Genomic DNA, 22818 nt, shown 5'->3' on the forward strand with positions numbered 1-22818 from the left:
GTTTTTGTCGGGATTCTTATCAATTACTCGTCTTACTATTACACATTTTTTTTTATTATTAAGTGAATTTTGAAATTATAACAGTTTCACGCTTTCCGCTTCATCGTCACTAATAGAACACTACCCTTATTTGCTTTTTATTACGTGTTTTGATAATTGCATTCAGACTGGTTTGAAAAGTTTATTGCCTCTGCGTAAGTATTTACATTTGTTTAATTCTAGAATTACTCGACTATATTTTTTAGTCTTGGACCGATATCAATGTTTTAAAATCTCGAAAACACAAAAACTGTGGTGGTGTCTGAATAGTTGACACAAAGTTTTTGTTATATTTTATATTAATATTTCTGGAAAGTTGTTTTAATCACGTTGACGTTTTATTACTCTAGTAATTCGTTTTAAAAAAAAGAAAATTAATATGTTAAATTTTTACATTCTGTTATATACATCTGGGCAGGGGTGCCCAACTCAAAATCTAACTTGTGCCAATAAAATTCTCAACTTTGGGTAAGCCGCAAAAAAAATTATGTCCATAGAAACATACACACATTTTTATATCATGAACATATTTTCATTATTTACTATCTCTCCTATTGCGGGAGAATTTTTTTTAACCGAGGTATATTATATCGGGCCGTAAAAACATTCATCTCGGGCCGCAAGTTTGACACCTCTGCATTACAGTATCTTCACAAAAACAAATCATGCACTTTTTATGATTTGCGATCATTTAATATTTCAATTATCAAAATACACTTAACAATGTTTTTTAACCAAAGATGTAACATAAACTAGTTTTTTTTTCTGCAATCCTCATCGATCATCTGTTTTTATTACATAACAATATTATTCATAGTAGATTAATAAGACCATAATTATGTTATTAAAATCCTGCCTCCTGCACACGAATAACTTAAAATTAAAACGAAGATATACTTCATCGTTTAGCAAGTTCATTAAGTAGCTCGTAATATAATGTTTTCAATCTTTCCGATCTATGCTTGTAAAGATATATATCATATTTTAAGATATAAATGTTGACGACATTATACAATATGATATATATAAATGCTTTTAAGGGTTGAATGTATAGCTCATTTCTCAGCAAAACGCTTAAAATCTTTGACACATATTACCAATCACCCTATATAAAGTATCTGAAAAATGTTACAGGCATTATGATGAATTAAATTTTTATTTACTTTTACTACATTATCGTTACGTTTTTTTATTATGTCTAAAACTATTGGTTTTTGGACGGGGTATACTATACACTATATTACATTAAATGTGTGATATATATTCAGCTCTTTGAAGTTTTTACACCTATAACCAATTATCTTATATATCTCGTAATATACGTGCGGTCTCTTCTGCTTCAGATATAAGGTGGTTAATCAAGTTAGTGCATTTTTTGCCCAACCGTAACAGACAGTCGTGCTAACTTAAAAACAAGTTAAATGTCATATCAATCTTATGAGTTAATAATAAATATAAACCATTTAAAAACTTTAATAAATTAAATTAAAAAGTTTATTAAAAGATTAAACATGGTTGCATACAAAAAATAATATGAAAAAGTATACATTTTAAATTGTGAACAAAGTGAATATATCATATGTTATACTGGGTTGTATGAACAAGTCTAATAACTAAATAAAGCATACATGTAATTTTAAAAAAATTTGCGATGTTCCATTTTTTGAATCAACATTTGCAATCATCGCAACGTTTGATTTTTCCATTTTCGTCCACACATACGCAAATGCATTCTGCGCCTCCAGTAGCTATGCAGACGCATTTCGAGCTGCAGCATTGTTGATTACAGTCGGTGTCACATTTGCAGTCTTTGCAAAGGGTTATAGCGCCTTTGTCATCACAGCATACGCAGACGCGTTGCTTTCCCGTGGTCGGCAGACAGACGCATTCTTTTTTGTCACATTTCTTGTTCTTGCAGCAATTAGCTGCTACTTCTTCATCAATGCAATAGCAGTCGTCGCAACGTTTGATTTTTCCATTTTCGTCCACACATACGCAAATGCATTCTGCGCCTCCAGTAGCTATGCAGACGCATTTCGAGCTGCAGCATTGTTGATTACAGTCGGTGTCACATTTGCAGTCTTTGCAAAGGGTTATAGCGCCTTTGTCATCACAGCATACGCAGACGCGTTGCTTTCCCGTGGTCGGCAAACAGACGCATTCTTTTTTGTCACATTTCTTGTTCTTGCAGCAATTAGCTGCTACTTCTTCATCAATGCAACAGCAGTCGTCGCAACGTTTGATTTTTCCATTTTCGTCCACACATACGCAAATGCATTCTGCGCCCCCAGTAGCTATGCAGACGCATTTCGAGCTGCAGCATTCTTGATTGCAGTCGGTGTCACATTTGCAGTCTTTGCAAAGGGTTATAGCGCCTTTGCTATCACAGCATACGCAGACACGTTCCTTTCCCTTGGTCGGTAGACAGACGCATTCTTTTTTGGCGCATTGTTTGTTCTTGTAACTCTTTGTAGCGACTACTTCATTATTGCAACAGCAGTCATCGCAGCGATTGAATTCACCTTTATTGTCAACTCTTACGCAAATACTTGGTGCACCGTTGGTGTAAATGCATTTACAGTCAGGTTTAGTGCATGAGCAGTTGCAGTCTGTGTTAGAACATTGACAGTCGTTGCATCTCACAATGTTTCTGTCTGCATTAAAACTCACACAAATGCAGGCTTTCCCATCTGTCGGTATACAGACGCAACCATCATTTTCGCAAAAAATCGCGCAGGTGCGGCTCTTGTTCACTGGTACTTTGCAGCAAGGCATTCTGTTTACTGGTTTTAACTGAAATAAAAAAAAGATGTTTTCAAAAATGGGAATCGTTGATAACAGTTCCACCATTCTACCATTCTCAATGTTATGGAACTATTGTAATGAATAAAGTCATAGATAAGTAGAACATGTGTCATCAATTTGAAACAGGAAAAATGTCAGTTAGTTACAACTATTTATAAAATGTTTGCGAACATGTATTCGTTAAGTGTATTTAGTCATATTTTACTACAACCCTCAATGAATAATTGCTCCAAATCATAGCTTACTTATTCCATTACTTAAATTATTGTAACCAACATGTACTATTAAAGAAAACTTCTATACATATAACAACTGTACCAAGAATTTATAATAGAATGAATAATAGTTTTGTTTAATTGTTCTTATTCTATCACACTATTTTCGTTCAAAGAGTAATATATTGTAACATATTTGTACACGTGATATACGATGCCCTTTGAAAAACTGAAATATGGGATTACTAAATTATTTTTGGTGGCTGCCTTCAATACTTTGTGAAGCGGATAAGAAATTTAAGTTAACTATGCGAACTTAAGACTAGCCAATCTTTTTCGTATGTCTGTTACTTTAGACAGCAATCGAACCAATTTAAAATTTTGATCATAACTCATCTCGACTCGCATTTTTGTCAAGACAGCTAGCTGCGAGTTGACATATTATTCACGAGCTTCAGAATCACCTGAATGAACATTTGAACTACGTTTTGGTAATTTTGGGGAAGAATCACTGTGCCCCTATATCTTAATCTAAAATAAACTTTTCTAACACTTTATTTCAAGCTCTATAACTGGAATTATTCCACTATAGAAATATTTGTCAATAAAAATAATGTGGACTATTGTTCCTAATAATAAATTTAAATTGTTAAATCTAACTTTAAAAAAAAAAAAAACAAATTAAATCCCGTTGACATTAATAAATCCATCTACGATCACAAAATCAAAACAAACAAATAACACGAGTTGTTACGCAAATATCCTTATCACTGACACTCACATTTACGATGCAATTTATTGCCGAGTCACGATTGTAGTCGTACAGGCGGTCGAGCTGTCCGTAATGACGAGGGACCGCGAAGTCTTTACTTATATTGCGACAGTGAGGTGCGCAAAGGATTTGCACCCGTACCGTGCGCAAACGCCGGAGCCGAGCGCAAAACTGAGCCGTGTGGAATCATTATCAGCTTATCAGGTTAAGGAAAGTACGCGATGTATCTTCGACTAAATATGACTCATATTCATGTGCGCAGTTCATCCAATCGCACGCTCCGCTGTCGATTATGATTAGTTGGTATCAGAGACTCTTTAGAATACAGACCGCTTCCAAGCGTCTCTATTGGAAATTTACAGGCATATATTTAACATTAGACGCCTATGGGTAAAATAATGGTGATAGGAAACTCACCTATAGCTATGCTGGCAAAGGCGGTTTTCGCAGCATTTTGAAATTCTTAAAGCACTATAAGCTATAAGACCGTTGTATTGGAAACCTGACTGTTAAGTACTTATATTAGCAGTGCAACTAGAAGCTGCTTTGTAACACTGAAGACAAAAGCTGAAATTATAATGAATATTTTTAATATCTTATTTTAAGTGAATACAAGTAAAACTTTATACACCGAAGTTTATTTGGTGCAATATTAACAAGAACTGTATTTTTATCATTTCACCGCCCCTTTACAGTTCGCCTTGATTTGAATTAGCGAACGACATTTTTGCGACACTGGCAACACAGGCCGTGAGAGCGTGGGCGATGGACCGACTCGCCTTGAAAACCTCCTGCTTAACTTGCACCAGCGACAGTATTTTAAGAAAGGATCCATTAAATTCAATTGCTCGTTTCATGCAATAATAGTATTACATGCATTGGTCAATAGATTCATTTTAGCATTATAAGTATTGCTCCTGAAAATCGGTCAAATGGTTGTTCGTGGGTGAAGGTGTAATGTTATAATCATTGGATTTATTATTTTATATATTACAATACAACACAGTAAAGTGACTAAAAAGAACATTGCGGGAGTTTTAAGAACCCTCGTAGTGGAGTTTAAAGATATTATTATAGAACTCAACCTAATTCTCCTTCTCACGTCGTATCCTTCACTCCTGAGGATCGTGATGTACACGAATATTTTTTTCATTATGTTACACAATCGGTTTGATTTCTAAGCAATCTGATTCTAGTTTCTTATGAATATGGCTTATAGGAGCTATATTACGTCATCGTCAGCGGCGCATCGAAAAGGGGAATTCCCCAGAAATATAATTCTCTTTATACATCGGGCGAAAATAGCAGGGCAATACTTTTCGAATTCTGTTTGGCTGACAATTTTTATTTATTTGTTTAACATTCTTTATTGTACGCTAGGTTAAACATTGGTTGACAAATAATTTCATAGTTTTAAATCAGCATAAATATGCACTAAGTTTGATGATTATACACAGTTCTACTTCGGAATTCATGATGTTATTACCTCCAAGACATACCGGCTCAAGGAAGAATCCCACTTTGGGATGTAATGTAACTCCTGCAGGCTCTTCTGACATTCTTCTCAAAACATACACAGGTACACATCACGCGGGTTGACAATGCGAATAAATTAATAAATTTAATTGAGCTATACAATTGTGGATTAATAACCTATTCACTTTCATATGGGTATGATGGGCATTTTCTTTCTATATTATTATTACGTTATTAACAAAACCATTAATTTTTGAATAGTGTGATGTCGTCGTCGTATTAACCCTTCGACGCCCACTGCTAGGCCTAAGCCTCCCCAAAAGATATCTATGAAGAGATATATCATAATAGCCACGTTTGGCAGGCGGGTTGGCGATTGTAGTTTGATATTCTTACGTACTGTGGGTTCTGACTCGGAATAAAACATCTCTGGTTTACGAAGAGTCCTTTATTCATCAATCAGACGGTCACTTTACTTTAACACTAAGTATCCTTTCGCTTAGTCAAAACTTAACTTCCAAATCGCTCCAAAAATCACTGTCCAAATAACTTACCAAATATTCCCTTTTATATCACAGATCATAGATCTTAATCTTATAACTCGAAAAACAACACTGAACTGTCGACGGTTCTAGTAAGTTCGCGATAGTTCTCGGATATAATTTCCGAGAACCGTACACAAAAATATATAAATAACTTCAAGGTCACGCGTGTTTACGACGCTTCTTGATCCATGTTTAATGTTTAGAGGGTTCTGTAACTCGTGTTTTGTAACAATATTGTGGTACTCAGAGGATGTTGCCATCCTCTAGAAACTTGTCTGTGAGTAATTATATGGTAAATCCTATGTTATAAAGCACAGAGTGTAATACATAATATTGTATCCCGACAATCGAACCCGCGACTAACAATCGCAAGTCTCTTGTCCTTACCGTTAAGCTGCTACTGATCAATATTATAAATAGAGTATACCATAAATCAATTGACAACAAATAAGGTTTTGTGATTCACATATTTGAAGCTATTTCACTTTTATCGAATCTCCTTGTATATTGCTGAATGCCTACACGATTTCAGTGAGCCTTAATAGAGCGTTATTTTGTATATTAACATAGTTTGAATTATTCACTGATTTTAGATTACAAACTAATGTAAACTCTATGGGAATAGAATTAAAGACTACAGTCATTGTATGTATAACTGAATAATCATCTAAAGTTTTATCAATGAACTGTTAAAAATGCGATCTCTCGAACGTTTGCATCTCAATATTCAACGTGCCACTCTTAAAATCAAAATTTAAACCGCGTACCGAAATTGGAATAAATACAATTCATTCACTCAGAGAAAATAACTAAATATATACCTAGTGTTTACTCTACTCACGTTACGGTGAAAAGAGAAATTAGGTCTTATAGAGAAAGCACTGTGGCCTTCAACTCGTTTGCATGTTAAATAAAAGAATTACATAAATATCTCAACTTACGTCTTCGACTTAAGCAATCAATTCACTTTGCAGTGAAAATATTAACACTCAAGTGGATCATCTGTAGAACTTATGACACTTCATCGACGTGATATTGTAAACGGCAAATGATTTGGCACGTCAGAAAAAAATGTCTGCTATCATCATCAATTTAACCGTAGGACGTCTACTAATGAGCATAGAGCTCCCTCGAAGATTTCCAACAAGATCGGTAGGAAACGACGTTCTTAACAACACGTTTGATGAGCAACACGCGATCCGCGGCGACACTTTTAAAATATTTATGCGGTCCGCCAAGAATTTTGAAAAAAATACTGAATTTTTTTAACGAATGGGAAGGATTCTTAAAAAATATTAATAAAATTTAATGATAATAAAATGGTTGTACATTCTTAAGCGATTCAATTTGTGTGTGACGAGTTACTCACATAGCGACTTGTTTAAACATACATTACGAAAGCGACGCATCTGCGCAATTTTTTGTATTGAATTTTATGTGAAATTGTATTCAATTTGAATTTTTCAATCTAATGTTTATAATAAATACAGTTTTGTAGAATATGAGTTACGTTATGCGGCTTCCAAAAAAAAAAAAATTAAATTGGCCCTTCGATTAAAAAGGTTGCTCACCCCTGACCTAGTCAGTCTCCGCCATATGTCTTAAAACACAAGTGTACTGCAACACTAAATTTTGAATTAATTTTGATAAAATTTCACATCTTTCCAAGTAACAGTAAGTACACTATTTTTTCCTTATTAATATTTTTATGTTATTGATACAGGCCGCTTCATACCAGCCCTGTTGGAAATCTTTGAGCCAAGTCTATGTCCAGCTGTGGGCGCCCTTCGGCTGAAATGATGACATTGATGATGAATATTTTATAACATAAAGTAACTTACAAAGCGTTCAACTTATGACTATCAATATTCGCGAATACAACCCCCTCTATGAGGAAAATAAAATTATAAAATCATGAAAAACAACACGTTTTCGTCTCCTTAAGGCATGAATCTCATTAGCTCCTATTGCAGCAGTAATTATCGTAATCCAAGAGGCTTTACCAACCGGAATAAAGATACACTTCTGTACTTATGTTGTGCGGTAGGTATAAATGAAACTAGCAAACCCAAGACATATCACGAATTATAAGGAGGGTTTCCTTTTATAAAAACAACAAAATCTTTTAGTGTTTTTGTGTTAAGATACGAATGACTCAGCATTATATTTAAATTAGCCCCGACCATTGACAATTTCATCATAGAAGACTTTGTCCACATTCATTAGGTGAAGTAAGGAATTAAATAAATAATTGGCATTTGCTTAACACTTTATTATGGAAGCATTTAAGGTAAGGTTAACATTGATGACACACATACAATTATATATACAAAACAAATTAAAATGATAAAAATAGATAATAAAAATATTTTAGCAGGTGTATTGCAATAGTACAGATAGATCTCCTTGCTTTCATCTTACATGTACATTAATACTCATAACAATATAAACTCTCGCGCATATGATCTACCTTCGTTCAAACGTCTTCGTTCAACTGGTGAAATCAGGATATTTTCATTTTGTTAAGATCTTGTTCTGATGAAACTGTAAAAGCCTCTAGGCGAGCTGCATCGACAGATATATATATATATATATATATATATATATATATATACATACATATACTTATATACATAAAAATCGCGTAGCACTGATTTTTAATCATGTATGAACTTATTTGTTAGGCTTTTTAATAAATGAAAAAAATATGTTTACATATAATTTTCTATGCAATAAGTTCGTTTTCTCTAATCTATGATCTATATTAAACCAATTTTTGGTTTTATAGCATAGTACCGGCTGTATAATTATTGTTTCTGAGCTATTAATATTAAAAGTATGAATATATGATTAAGCAAAACTGTCACTGCAAATCTAAGACAGGGGTACGAATGGTATCAAATAGCAGAGGTCATATAAAAAAACCTAATTACTATTCACCTGATTCTATTAAGACAATATTTTCATGTCCCAAATACAATAAGCGAATAAAAAGATGCAGACACTATAAAACGTGTTCCGTCACAATCAGTTGAGTTGTACAACGTATTGTATACAAATTAAAAGCAACAATTTACAAGACAATTGTAAATAAACAATGCATATCAGTCGGATCAGAAAGTTCTGCCCAAAAATAAATATTTCGAACCGTACTACGTAGTAATATGTCACAAGAATGCGGATTTTAAATATATATAATCCTGCGATGTTAAATGTCTTCGCGCTTTAAGAAACAAGATCAAACGATGATAAAGATATGGCGTTTCCATAATTGGAGTTATAAAAGATTTTTATACCGATAAATAAGCTTGTAAGCAACCCAATTCAGGACCTTGACCATAATCACCATTAAGCCAAGCGTCATATATATTTATCATTCGCTTGATGTTTAAATGTACATCATTTATTGTGCACGGTTTGACTTTTTCCCTCACTGAATGTAATCACTAGCAAGTGTATAAATTAAATAAAAAAAATTATGAGTTTCTCAATTTGCATTCACTCGTACGTTTCTTTTACTTCATTTTCAACGGTTGTTATACATATTTTCTAATCTAAAATTCAATAGTCTATTATGTGCGCCGGGGTGGAGTATAAATGTAAAATTTTTGTAACATATTAACTAAGTACCTATTTCCTTCTCTCCTACTGTTTCACGGAAAGGACTAATTATATATAATTTTGCAATTCAATACATTAAGATAGTTGTAATAACGTAAATATTTAATATAAATTACCAAAACTTAATTTTTTCAGAACGGGAATTTTTTTATAGTTCCTTTAACATAAGCTAGTTTTTTTATATCGATCGTAAAATATTACAGTACACTTCTCTTTGATAACCCGTTTTTTTAAAAGGAATCGTACAATTTTATTAAAATTTCTGCTAACTATTTTGTTTTTATCGCAATAAAATCCTACATTATCCTACCGCTGCCGTAGAAACAACAGGGTTATACAGAATTCTTTCCGGCGAAAACTTTGCGGTTTTCTTTTGAAGCTTGTTCTCAAAACTACGGAATCGATTTCACACACTTTAAACAAACTAATGTGTCCAAAATCAATGGTTTCAGCAACAATATAGTACAGTGTAAAAAATATAGAAAAATTTTTTTTTCTAAATTCAAACACAAAAAGTACGTATTAAAATTATTTTACTTTACTATCTATCCCTACAGATTTTTGACTGTTAAAATGTATTTTCCTGTGATATTCCATAAGAAAAAATTAATGTAACTATTTTAGTATGATCAATTTATACAGGCTGATTGAAAATAAGTGTATAAGCTTTTTGCTTTTACATCTATTTATAATAAAACTAATATTTATTTTTTCGAAAAGGCTTCGCTAAGCACCTTTGAAAAATCAAGAGTTTAATATGACAAACATTTAAATATGTTACAAAGAAGGTATAGGTTTTATTCGCTAAAGATCTATATCAGCGACCGACACATATCTGGTACAAAGCAAAGCTAAAGTATAATTCCAGTGAAGCGAAACGGCAATCGGCATTGCACGTCAGCGCAGTCGATCCCTGGCGTACAGTTACGCATAATGACACCCGGCAAAAACGTAACAGCCGCTTCCTTGTACGGCTACTGCTTTCAATTAGCGCCCTCCTAAGAAATGTTGAATTATGACGTTTGTATGCGACGAGAAAAACTTGTTGCGCATTCCACGCTCCCGGTCGTTTTATGTAAGGTCCGGAAGAATAGTTGTTACTGCGACATTGTTTTATTACTGCATAACGGGTGGCTGCCGTTTCATAATTGATAAATGACGTTTTATTGATACAGTTTTTGTGTTCGTCGTCGTACATCATGCAACATGCGGTCAATCACTCAAATGCCCGGTTGCGTTCACTGAAGTGGATTTAGATTTCAACTTATTGTCAATCGATATCCTATCGTTTATTCGATTTTATTTTACAAAGTAATGGAACTCTCATGAATATGAAAAAACAGTATTTCAAAATTCAAAATTCGGCGCAGCACCACGCTTGCACTTAAGACGTTGAAGTTTGAATACTCCCGACACACAACTTCTTCCTGCTAGTTTGTTGCCTAAATTAATAAATAAAAAGCTTAGACTATAACTTTCTTTTGTAAAGAAATTTTAAATATTTAATCGAAATTATTGATAACTTAAACCTACATAATTTTAAAAGTAAATAAAATTCTAATATCAAATGAACGTGCTATTTACTGTAATAAACGTTTGGATTTTTATTTACCGGTTAAAATAGCCTAATAGACAAAAGCTTAAAAGAAAAGAGTATTGCAATCATTCTACACGGGACAAAAAAATCTCTACTGGGCAAATATATTAAATAACAATTGGAGCGAGCAACTTTACTATTTTTCCAAATTATATAAATCATTAATTAAATCGCAATTGAAAATTACATGATATATATATATATATATATATATATATATATATATATATATATATATATATATATATATATATATATATATATATAAATATATACATATGTATGTATAAAAATGGTGTTACTTGCACCGTTTGTAAGCTCTCAATCAAACGGATCAATTGTTATTCTTAGTTTTTTTTTATTTGTCCAGAATAGGATAATAAGTATTAAAAAATAATATTTATCAGTTAAAAAATTATCATTTAAACATACGTAAGTCAAAATATCAGTCTAGTCGTGAACAAAGTGTTTATGTAATCCAAAAGTTGTCTGGTAGAGATCGCCTCGTGCGATAAGACCGCCCTTTGCACCTCTATACGAATGGTTTCTTTTTCCTAATTGTTATCTATGGTGTACAAAAAGTGTAAATAAATGACATAAATAATTTGATAATAGTGTGTATGACAGCTAGAATAATATAATATCGCCTCGCTTCAACATTGCTTTCGTAGTCTATGTGACGCATTCCTTAACCTTCTTTTTGTTAATTTCTGTCCACCCCCGCGATGTTTTGAAGCGATCCAAGTTATTATTAAACATTAGTACTGCGCAAAAAACATTCGATATAAAATTGTTTTCGTTATTCTCTTTTGATGTTTATGCCATCAAAAACAGCAATGCCTGTCACGTGGCCGAATCGACGCATTCATCTATACACGTAAATAAGATGCACGAACAATAAACAATAAACCGTGCCACGTACATGTGAAATGTTCGTGGCCTCGACACCTATTCGGAGCCTTCGGCTGCCTTGTTTGGTATGACGTCGAGAGGATGCGTAAATATTGGTCATTCATTCAAATGCTGGTCTCTATGTATGCGTAGGGGATTGTTCAATGTAATTTTGAATGAAACATGCACAGTGTAATATTTTATTTGTTTATTCATATCATTCACCGACAAGGTGGACAGACATCATCATTAAGTTCATCAGAAGACGCCGGAAGACTGGAAGTAGGGAGCCATGTCTAGTAGAGAAAGTCCAATGGCTGAAATAATGACGATGATGATTATCCACCAAGAATATTAAAAGAAATCGACAGAAAAAACTAGAATAAATTTATACTCCCCAATGAAATTATCATTTAGAGCAAGGCGGGTTCCAAACAAGACCAGAGCTGAGGAAAAGCTATGTGGTTTTTAGACTTCAAATTTTCTTCGTAAAGAAACATCTATAAGTATAGGCAAACTGTATATTTTTTTTTAAAGAGTGATTATTTTTTTTTTGTGATAAATAAATACTTAAAATTAGAATTGACACGATTTTCAATTTTTTATTAATTTAAATTGTAAGTAGATAGATAGATCGAGCCGATCTCCAAGAGTTTTGATAACGAATTAATATGACATGGTATCCATGGTCAGTTATTGGAATGAGACCCGTGCCTACCCTCTGCTTAAACAACGTAAGCTCTGGGAAGTGAAAACCGATATGGAACGCGAGTCGAATCTATTTCATCATTATCATTTTTGCTGCACAAAGACCTTTCATTAATTTCCAATGGAAGCAGTTTTAATCGACCTATATACAGCTTCTTCCGCCGACTTTAACAATTATCTATTTCCATACCTTCAGCGTTTGTATAATGGTTAAGTAGATACCAAAAATATAGTATAAATTGGGATAACATCTACATATTCAGGCTGTGATAATGCAGTCATCGTGAAATATCTTACATCTTATGTATTTCAATTATTAACCATGGGAATTTCGTTAAAAACATTAAATAAGAAAATTAAGAGTGTTATAAAGTTGTACAATTATAATTATTTTAATTTTATTAACAACACAAGGTTGAACACACGTCATACTTAATGCGATATCGTTCTAATCGAGTTTGTACGACTTCGTAAATGTAATACAGACATATTTTATATCATTTTTTGAGGCTAATATATGAGTAAATATGTATGTGTGATGGTACGAGCACCATGATATGAATCCTCGTTTTAATTTATGAATTAAGTCTATACAAAAGCAGGTATGGCATCCCATCATAGACTTGGTTTTTTAACCGAATTTACACTGCTGCCTTAGTAGTATTTGCAGATTCCGCAGATTCACGGTAGCTGTGTTATACAGAGGGAATTAAGACTCTTTTAATGTAAGTACGCTCAAGGGCTCCCATGGAGTCTTGGATCAGGTTACTACGTACTACTACGTCATCAGATAGAAAGACTGCCGAACTCTTAGACGAGCTTAATGTTGATAAAATTTTATCTATGTTTTAACAATGTAATAATATAATTACAAAAATATTTATGCCATAATTTATAGCTACCACTGGTCTGAATATAATTATATTAAATATTACTAATTACTTTCCCACGTTTAAAGATTAATCATAAAAAATAAAGGCTGTATAACGACCAAGTGAGGACATTGGAAGAGCCACCACGACCCGTGTCGTAACAAAAGCCTCAGCACCGGGTCGCGTCGTGAGGTCGTGAGATGAAAGTAAGATTGTGTGGTTCCCATCCCGCTGCGCTGACGTAGCCACTCTGCCCCACTAATTTAGAATCTATGGCTAGTCAAATTTCAAATGTGATCACAAAGCAAAATAGTCCGACTTTGTTTTGAAATTAGATCGAGGCGTGTTAGGAACACTCACAACTTAAAGATTACGAAAGCCTTTATAAGGTAGTTCAACCTGATTCTAGATTCTATCATATTGGACTCTTCTGGCGACCTCGTGTCGTCCACAAGTGGGCACTGCATAATCCTATGTGTATTAATAAGAATTAATGAATAAACTAAAAGTTCGGTGGCAGATATTTCTTTATTTTTTTTTAATATTTCTAATTTCCTTCGCTAGAGTGGTTTGCTAATAAGATATATTTTTTTCTCTTGCGTTTACGGTGCGATGGTGGGTTTGCCGCTATTTCGTACGGATATTTCATCTCCCAGCTGCGAGTCACGCGTTAGCATTTTAAATAAAATTTATCATACGAGTACTCATTTTATTTAAAAAAAATGTAATATATCACTTCTTTTAAATTTTAATCATTGCTTCTTATATTTTACTATACTGGTCGATGACAACATACACATGTCATAAGGAAAAGAAAAACAAAATCATAACACGCTTAAAGATTATGAAAAAACAATAATGCATTACAATACGACTACAATCTATCACCTTCTAATTGAAAGTCTCAAGGCGTTTCAAGAGATAGTCCAAGCTTAGGTGGATTCTTGAAAGCGGAGCCCTGTGATGACAAGATATATAATCACTTTAAAAATCCTTCACACTGTATTAGATATTTTTACATAATTTCTTTCAATTAACTTCTAGAATTAATTACAGTATACCTTAGAAATGCCGCCCACAAAAGAGTTGCAAATTTTATGAAGCTAAGTTTGACACTAAATTCGACTTAAAATAATTGGAATGTACCAAATACAGGATGCAATATAAATCAGTTTCAAAATTACCTTTCCAGTCGACATGTAAATGTGTATAATCACACTTAATGACAATTATTTAAATTACCCGCTAATTTTCCGACATTTTCCACTTGATATATCACAGTATTTCCTTTCTGGGCGTGCGTTAGCGCATGTGACGTGACCTGCCTTTGAGACATTAACGGATTCCTGTCATCCGAAGAAATAACAGTGATTTATATAAACGCATACGTTTAGCATGTGCATTTACAGAGGAAATGAAACCAGATTATTAGGACACGGTTATTAAATAAATAAGTACTGTAACGGGTTATTTTAAAAAAATTTTGACTAAGAACACTTATATTCTTCTGTAACTTGATGGCAATAAATGCATTTGAAATATAAAAATAAGGATAATTTACTTGCGTCTGAATTTTCATCCAAATATGATGTGATTGGTCTTCGAGAGAAGAATAAACGAGCTTCTACTACTTTTGCAAATTCTATGAACATCGCCCTAAATCAAACCAAAATCTATTATTATAAAAAAGAAATTTTATTTATGTCATCAATTGTGTGTACGGAAATATGTAACCGTATATATTAAATGAATACAAAAAGCGATACAATATAAATATAGGTTACATATGTAAAATCTTTAAATGGAGTATAGTTCATTTGCTATTAATTAGTATATAGTATGTTTAAAAAATATTAAATTACATAATGTTGACGTATTATAAAAAAAAGGAAATTGTTGTTTGCTATATGTCCTCGAAGAGCTTTTACTACCAGAAGCTAGTAGCCTGCCGCATATCAATCGACATAACAGTGATCACTTTATATAGGGTAATTATATAGGTGATGAAATAGGTTTGAATGGTAATTATATAGGTGATGAAATAGCTTTGAAGGTTTTTTGTGAGAAATGAACTAATTATTCACCCTTTTAAATCTTTTGTATATAGCTTTATCTAAACACCTTACATAGATAACTGGAAAACGTATTCATTTTTTACGTAGTTGAAAAACATTTTGATTTTCTTTACTATTTGAAGACTTTTCATGTGAATAAATAGTGCCCTTACAAATGTTAACTTTGCTTTCCGATATATATAATACAATTAATAACAAATGCAAACATAAACAAATAATATTATGTATAGGAAAATACCAGAGAATAATTTTAATTAAATAATTACTTTTAATAGTTTACGAGTGATCGGATTCGAAGGCCGTGTTCTGGGACGTCGCGTTGATTACCAAACGATACAAAATCCGATTCCTTGATTAAATAATTGTAATGCACCGCGTCAGCGCATTCCGACGCGTCGTGGGTATGCGTTGTAATTGGCGCCTGGATCGGAACACTGTCATCGAACTACGCTGTTTGGAAATCGAAAGTGGTCATGTTGCGAACGATGTACAGTCGCCGAGAAAATTGTATCGAGCATTTTATTTATTTATTTTTATGCTGATTTAATTTTTTTAAATAAATTTATAAATTTTTTAAAGCAGACAACATAATTAATATATATATATATATATATATATATATATATATATATATATATATATATATATAAATATTTCATTAATTTATTTTTTCAATTGCAATACGACATGCCAACTTTCAGGCACAATATAGAGCCTGCAGGGACAAATTGTAAACAATGTGTGCTATATATTAATTACGCTTTTACACCTTTATACAAATGCAAATTTGAAAATGGATACCTTAGGTTATAATTATAATAAATTATTTATTGTTATCATTATTACATGTTATACATAGTTCGTAAAACTAAAATTATTTTCCGAAATCAGTTTTGAGCGTGACTGTATTGAAACCATTTATGGAATTCTCTCATAAGCCCACGGCATGTTAAGCACTGTTTTGCATAACTTATCCGATTGTACAAATAATTGTGAAGTGAACGGGAGCAAGCTTAGAAGGCGAACTAGGAATTTTGTTGGTACGTGTACATTACTGGAGCCGAATTCTAAAGTTTGTGCATATATAGTATGAAGAACGTTATTGATATAATAAACATTATCTTTACCTTTTTTTTCAAAGTTATTTTTTCCAACTAGTATTATAACTTTAGTTATTTACAAATAAACCATTTTTTACATAAAAATCTTCACGTATGTCGCTGATATTCGCCACAAACAGCAAATTGTTTGCCTTCATTTTATTTTTTTGTTGACGTCACATACGCGCTTCGTCTCTGTGCAAGTGCCAGTTATTCATCCAGTTGATGGCAATAAATAACTTCAACAAACCAGTAAACATACAGTACATTACACGATGAAATATAAATACTTCATTTAAAACATCTTTTAGTTAACGATCTGGAAAATTCATTACGTATTCGTGGAGATCTGAAATTGAAGATCATTTATAATTGGTATAAAATATTTTAGATAATGTTTTATTGTATTTAGTTGTTTCTGATATTAACACGAGCTATTTTTGATGAAAGTCGTGATCTTTATTAGTCTGTGATTGGGTTTAAAGCATCAATTTTGTTCTATTTTCATTACAGTCAAGTTGTTTTAATCGATTTTACAACACTTTTTTGATAAAAAAGAAACAATTTGTACTATTTTGATAAGAACTCAAGTTCAATCATAGTCGTAAAAACAGATAGAAGCCGAAGAAACCTGATCGTATTTTTTTAAATAAATCAAATACACGAGTACCACCTCTTGGGTCCGTATCTGTCTTTACACCACTCCTAGAAAAAGTCAAAACTATAAAAATACCAATCATTACGTACTGTATAAACACAATTATTTATTTATTCTTTATTTGTTATATTTTATCCTATTCACCATAATCACCGAATGAAGACCGTTAACAATTGAGATGCACGCAAATAAATATTACATATACTAGTAATATATTTATTAATTTTAGCGTGTTACTAGATGGAAATACATAACTAAAGATATAGTTGTGTATCCTTATTTATAGGGACAAAAGATTAAATTACAATAACTTAACACAACAGTGAACTAATTACAATTTTTTGGCCTTTCTTACCGACAGCCAATTCGTACCACAAGCACACAGCTTTATCAGTAAATGATTTGTCAAGAAAATTAATAGCATTTTCGGAATTTTTAATTCGTATTTCTCTGACGCTTGTTAACATTGATAATAACAGTTACTTGGGAAGTTAAAACAATTTTTAAGATTAGAAGGAGATGAGAAAGTTAGCACACTACATATATAACCCATATAAAATCCAAATGTGCGAAGGCGTTTCCGAATTTGAATTTAGCTCGAAATACAAGAAAGACCATGTGTCTAAATTTCTATATTCAAGTCCAAATATGTACTGTATGAATAAAATGTAATGATTTAATATAGGCGCAATATACATAAATGCATGTACAATACATAGTGTATATTGCATAGCTATCATCATATATATCAGACTCAAATGCTTCAAAAGAGTAAATGTAAATAGCTCATTAGCTGTTTAAAAAAATATATAAATGAAGTTATAATAATTTAGTGAGAAAAAGTGTTTTCGAAGTACGGATTATCATTATATTGAATTTACAGTAACATTCCAGTAGAAGAAATAAATTTATATAACATATTGTAGTGTAATCATTTTATACAGTATGGTTGGAAATATGTGTAAAAGCTGTACTGCTATGTGCTGATAAATGATCTATACCCCTACAAAGTTTTTACACGTATAACAAATCAACCTGTTAGTTTTATTTTCAAAAGACATATCGTCTCATACAATCCTGACAAAGGTACTGTCGTAATTGTGTATATATATACAAGAGTAGTTTTAACACGCACGGACAGTTGGTACATGCCCAGCCGCGTAATGAATCTTGGCCAGTGAAAGTAATCTCCGATTGTCCATTGGTACGCAATTCTCGGTGCACCGAACCGGTATATTACGCATCCGCGAGTAGGGTAACCATGATGTATGAAAAACAAATACTATGACCAACTTTTGATCGATATTTAATTAATACATTATCATTTTTATTTCGAGGATAATGAACTTTATTTCTGTAATCCACAAATGCCTTTTGGCAATTTCAGTTTCACTCGGTTATAACGGGCCCGGGAATCAAACCCGTGACATTAAAAGTAATCTTCACCTTAAATAATTACGTAATTTTTTTTAATAATATTTAGTATTTAGATTATAATTTATTCTATTAAGTATAACTATCATAGTATTTATTTAATGATAAAATAATAGAAATCATTAATGTTTTTATATTGAATTTATAAAATGAATTGTACATGAAAAATACCTTTGAACTTTTACAAATAATTAACTTAATACATTCATGAAAATTTTCTTTCGACTAAATTTCACTACGTGGGCCGTGGGAGTCCAGGTCTAGGAAAGTCGCAGGATGCGGGTAGCGCAAGATCGATCATCATTTAGATCTTTAGGGCAAGAGATGATGATGATAAAACTTCGAATCAACTTCACTTTGATCACAAACTGAGTGGCTACCAGCATCGAACCCGATGTGGACATAATCGTCTACATTACATGACGTATGCGTTCAATCATTCATCGGTACAGACATCGATACATCTCCGTAACAACTTCCTAAACGCAATAAAAGTTAAGTACTTTTTGTATTACGTTGTAACGTTATCTTACGGGCGTAATATTCACATAACTCTCACACAAGTGAAAGTTAGAATAATCATTTACTGGGTAAATATAACCATAGATAACTTATGATAAGTTTATATACAGTGTGAGAGTAAATTTTGTTATTGATATACGTAACAACAAACCATCTTTTCGTCCTATATCTTTCAGTGCCTTAAAATGAAAATCTGCGATCTCGTGCGGAATACTTTGTGGCTCTTCGGCAAGTTTATAATTGAATAATGAGCCAAATATGCTCAGGATTTCTGTACGATATCAAATCAAGAATAGATACATTCGTAGACGTGCTAAAGTTACCAATATAGCCATGCAGCTGAACATATAACCGCTGGAGCCTTAAACTAAGTGGAGACCATGGAGTAGGCGGACTGACGATCTTGATAAAGCCGTCGGAAGAATTTGAAAGCACGAAGCTCCCATTCAGTCCTCTTGTGTGTAAAGTACCACCATCGAACGCAGAAAGGGCCCGAGCACAAAATATTATTTTACATTTACCTGAAGTATAAACATATCTAGCATCAACGCTTACACAAAGCGAATACTGAGAAGACTTTGACATATTCAAGACGGATTTTCTTGAAGAAAATAGCTGCGGCACTTGTGGAAGATCACCAAAAACGTCGCATACAAGGACGACAAAAAAGTGCCAACAAAATGTTTCAAGTGTCGTAAATTTATTTATCAGCAACACTCAAGGATTTACTGCGTCGGATGCAGAACAGATGATGAGGCTGAATAAACTTTATTTCTAAGTTGATCTCGGCTATTCCAAAAAAAATAGTTTAAGGAGAGGTTTACTGTTTTTGCTTTTTTTTTTAAATATTTTTAATGTCATAGTAAGTATTTGTTTCTTAAAATTAAGTATATTAAAGAACTTTATTAATTAATATAGAAATCCATTAAGTTTTATTCCTTTTTGATACTCATTTCCCAGTGTTTTTTTTGGGGTCATTTAAGACCCCATGCGCCTAATTGAGTGATTTTCTTAATGCGCCTAATTAAGGGATAAGAAATCTAACAAGCCCGAAGAGACACGTCCATCCTTAAGTCAATGTAATAGTCACATCAGTCTTTGGATATTCCTCTTGTTATACAATTATTTACACTGCACCTGTTTTACACGATTTCCCTTTTAGACATAAAGTAATTTTTTTTAAAGAAAGAAGTTATAAAATTATGTTGCTGGTTGCACATTTGCGTATTCATATTGGTAAATATATTTTTTCTTGCTAATTTTGATGGCAATTCCGAGGCACTTCCCTTTTTGTGAAATACAAAATACATGGAAACATTATTGTTTGCATGTATTTTGTATTTCGGAGACTATGACTAGACTCGATGATCTACGATAACTTGTAACCTTAAAAGTTTTATTGGACGTTACTCTCTATAATAAAAAAGTTTCAATATCTAACAGAGTATTGAAACTTTTTTGAAAGATCCAATTAAAATGACTTAACTAACAGTAATTAATTTTTCATCTATTATTCGTTATTTTTCAACAAAATATTATATTTGCTACAAAGTCCAATAAGTCATTTAATCGGGTGCTTTAATAGATACAGTCCACTTTATGTTAGACGAGATGGTTCAAACAACGCTTTAGGGCACATTCAATCAAGTAATGCATACTGCTTCATAATAATTTGTTACCTGCATATGTTTCCTGACAAGTTATTTTAGTTTGTCGACCTACTTCGGGCACTTATCATGTTCGTAATCACCCCTACATATTTCACTCGAATAATTACGATGGCGACACACCTGGCCGCGGTCGGCGGGTTGGTTTAACCAACTCATACTAAGGCTAAGGTCACACATGTGACAGTAAAAAATAATTATTTTTTTACAAAATTTTGTGGCTTTTTTTCATTATTTGACATTATTTCGTTGGCTTTATTTCTTCTTCTTTTGAAAACTATATTTATTTTTACGAAGTGACAAGGAAGGGAAAATGGGAAATTGGATAGAAAAAAGAATTCTTAATATTTTGAAGACTAGCTCTGTTTCTGGTAGGAGACCGTGACACATGCAGCATTCAGAAAACTTTTGAAAAAGAAGTTGTCATAGGATAATGGATGTATTAATTCTCACTTGTAAGGTACTATCTAAAATACATATAAGAAAAATGGCGAGCTTCATGCCTTATAAGCATTCTTTACCACTCAACCCAAGGTGATGCAGAGATAATTAATAATAACTTAAAAATAAGTGAACATACCTTATAACGTAGAATCTAACAAGCTATAGTCTTCTACACCGCTTAGACTGCTATACCATAGCACAAAGCCCCAAAGAGATCCTAGCTTGCACTGGCACTCGACGAGCGCTTTAACCTTCGAAAGTCAGAAGAAAAATGTCAAAAGAACTCAATTATAAACTATTATCAAAATGAAGTTCTTTAGAAAGAAATATGACATCTTAAATTAAACTTATTATGATTCTAAGCCAATATCTTTGAACAGGCGGCCACAACTCATGCAGTTAATTTAGAAATCACAATAGAATTATAACATTATGTTAATTTGTTTGGTTGAAATATCTTTATTTTAAAATCATAGAACGAGTTAGAGAAATGTTTTATTTTACACATTTGTGTACAGGAATACTTTCATAAGCACCACAGCACATACACAGCATTAAACTTTAATCGTGTTATTATGCTTGTTGTCTCTTCGTCTTGTTTCTAAGTTCTTCATTAAGATCTCTCTTCACTTTTCCATCTTTGCTTTTACTTTTGTCATTAAGGACAAATTTATATTGATACTAGCCGTACTCTATGCACGTTATTACGCCACCGTCTAAAACAAGTTTAAAGGAAACACATATCCTTTCAATTCAAATCAGCGTGAAATATCAAGACTAAATGAAATTCACTGGAATGATAGTGGCGCCGTCTGACGAAAATGGTTCATACCAACTTAAAACATTTGTGCGCTCATGCACAACAATTTTACTACAGACGATCAAATGATCAAATGCATAGTTTATGATTCTGTAAAGGACATATATACAAACAGTCATTTTAATATATACAAAACATTTACTGTAGAGATAGAGCAAACAAGACAATGTAGAAGCAGTTCGCTCATACATGATCTAATATCATATAGTCCATACTTACTTTCTCTATCCTTGCTTCGTATATTTCACTATTGAGGTCAGAGGCCGTTTTTGGAAAATTTGTCGCGGTGTGTATTGCTTCGGTTACCGTAGCTCGAATGTTATATAACCTGATCAGATCAGCCCTTTGGACAGCGGCCACGTGGTATCCGTCCATCCGTTATTTCGTTTATTCCAAGTTTTCACCACTTTTTCTGTCTGTGTGAACGAAAATCTCAGAAATCCATATAACCCTCTATACAACAAACTTATCAAAAACTTCTCAAGGCAATAAATTAAAGGTATTATCTTCTATAATTACTTTTTTTAGGTTAAACGATCAAAGTTCTTATGTACAAT

General features: G+C 32.6%; 2 protein-coding genes across 3 annotated transcripts in view; one reads left to right on the top strand and one right to left on the bottom strand.

Annotated features, from left to right (window-relative positions):
* Positions 1 to 22818, top strand: part of LOC137919304 (uncharacterized) — a 139195-nt gene that overhangs the window by 34501 nt on the left and 81876 nt on the right. The gene's annotated exons all lie outside the window — the stretch shown is intronic.
* On the bottom strand, positions 1633 to 3934 carry LOC137919422 (uncharacterized). Its single transcript, XM_068762495.1, has 2 exons — positions 3841 to 3934; positions 1633 to 2832 (listed from the first exon to the last, which is right to left on the bottom strand). Exon 2 carries the CDS (start codon positions 2812 to 2814, stop codon positions 1708 to 1710), a length of 1107 nt encoding a protein of 368 aa, XP_068618596.1. The 5' UTR covers positions 2815 to 2832; positions 3841 to 3934; the 3' UTR covers positions 1633 to 1707.

Source organism: Battus philenor, unplaced genomic scaffold (assembly GCF_028537555.1).
Source record: "Battus philenor isolate CCGP_79_NKW_IND1 unplaced genomic scaffold, ilBatPhil1.0.hap1 SCAF_16, whole genome shotgun sequence".
Taxonomy (NCBI): Eukaryota; Metazoa; Arthropoda; class Insecta; order Lepidoptera; family Papilionidae; genus Battus; species Battus philenor.

Coding starts and splice junctions, on each gene's coding strand:
- LOC137919422 (XM_068762495.1), bottom strand. CDS start 2,814: ATGCCTTGCTGCAAAGTACCAGTGAACAAGAGCCGCACCTGCGCGATT.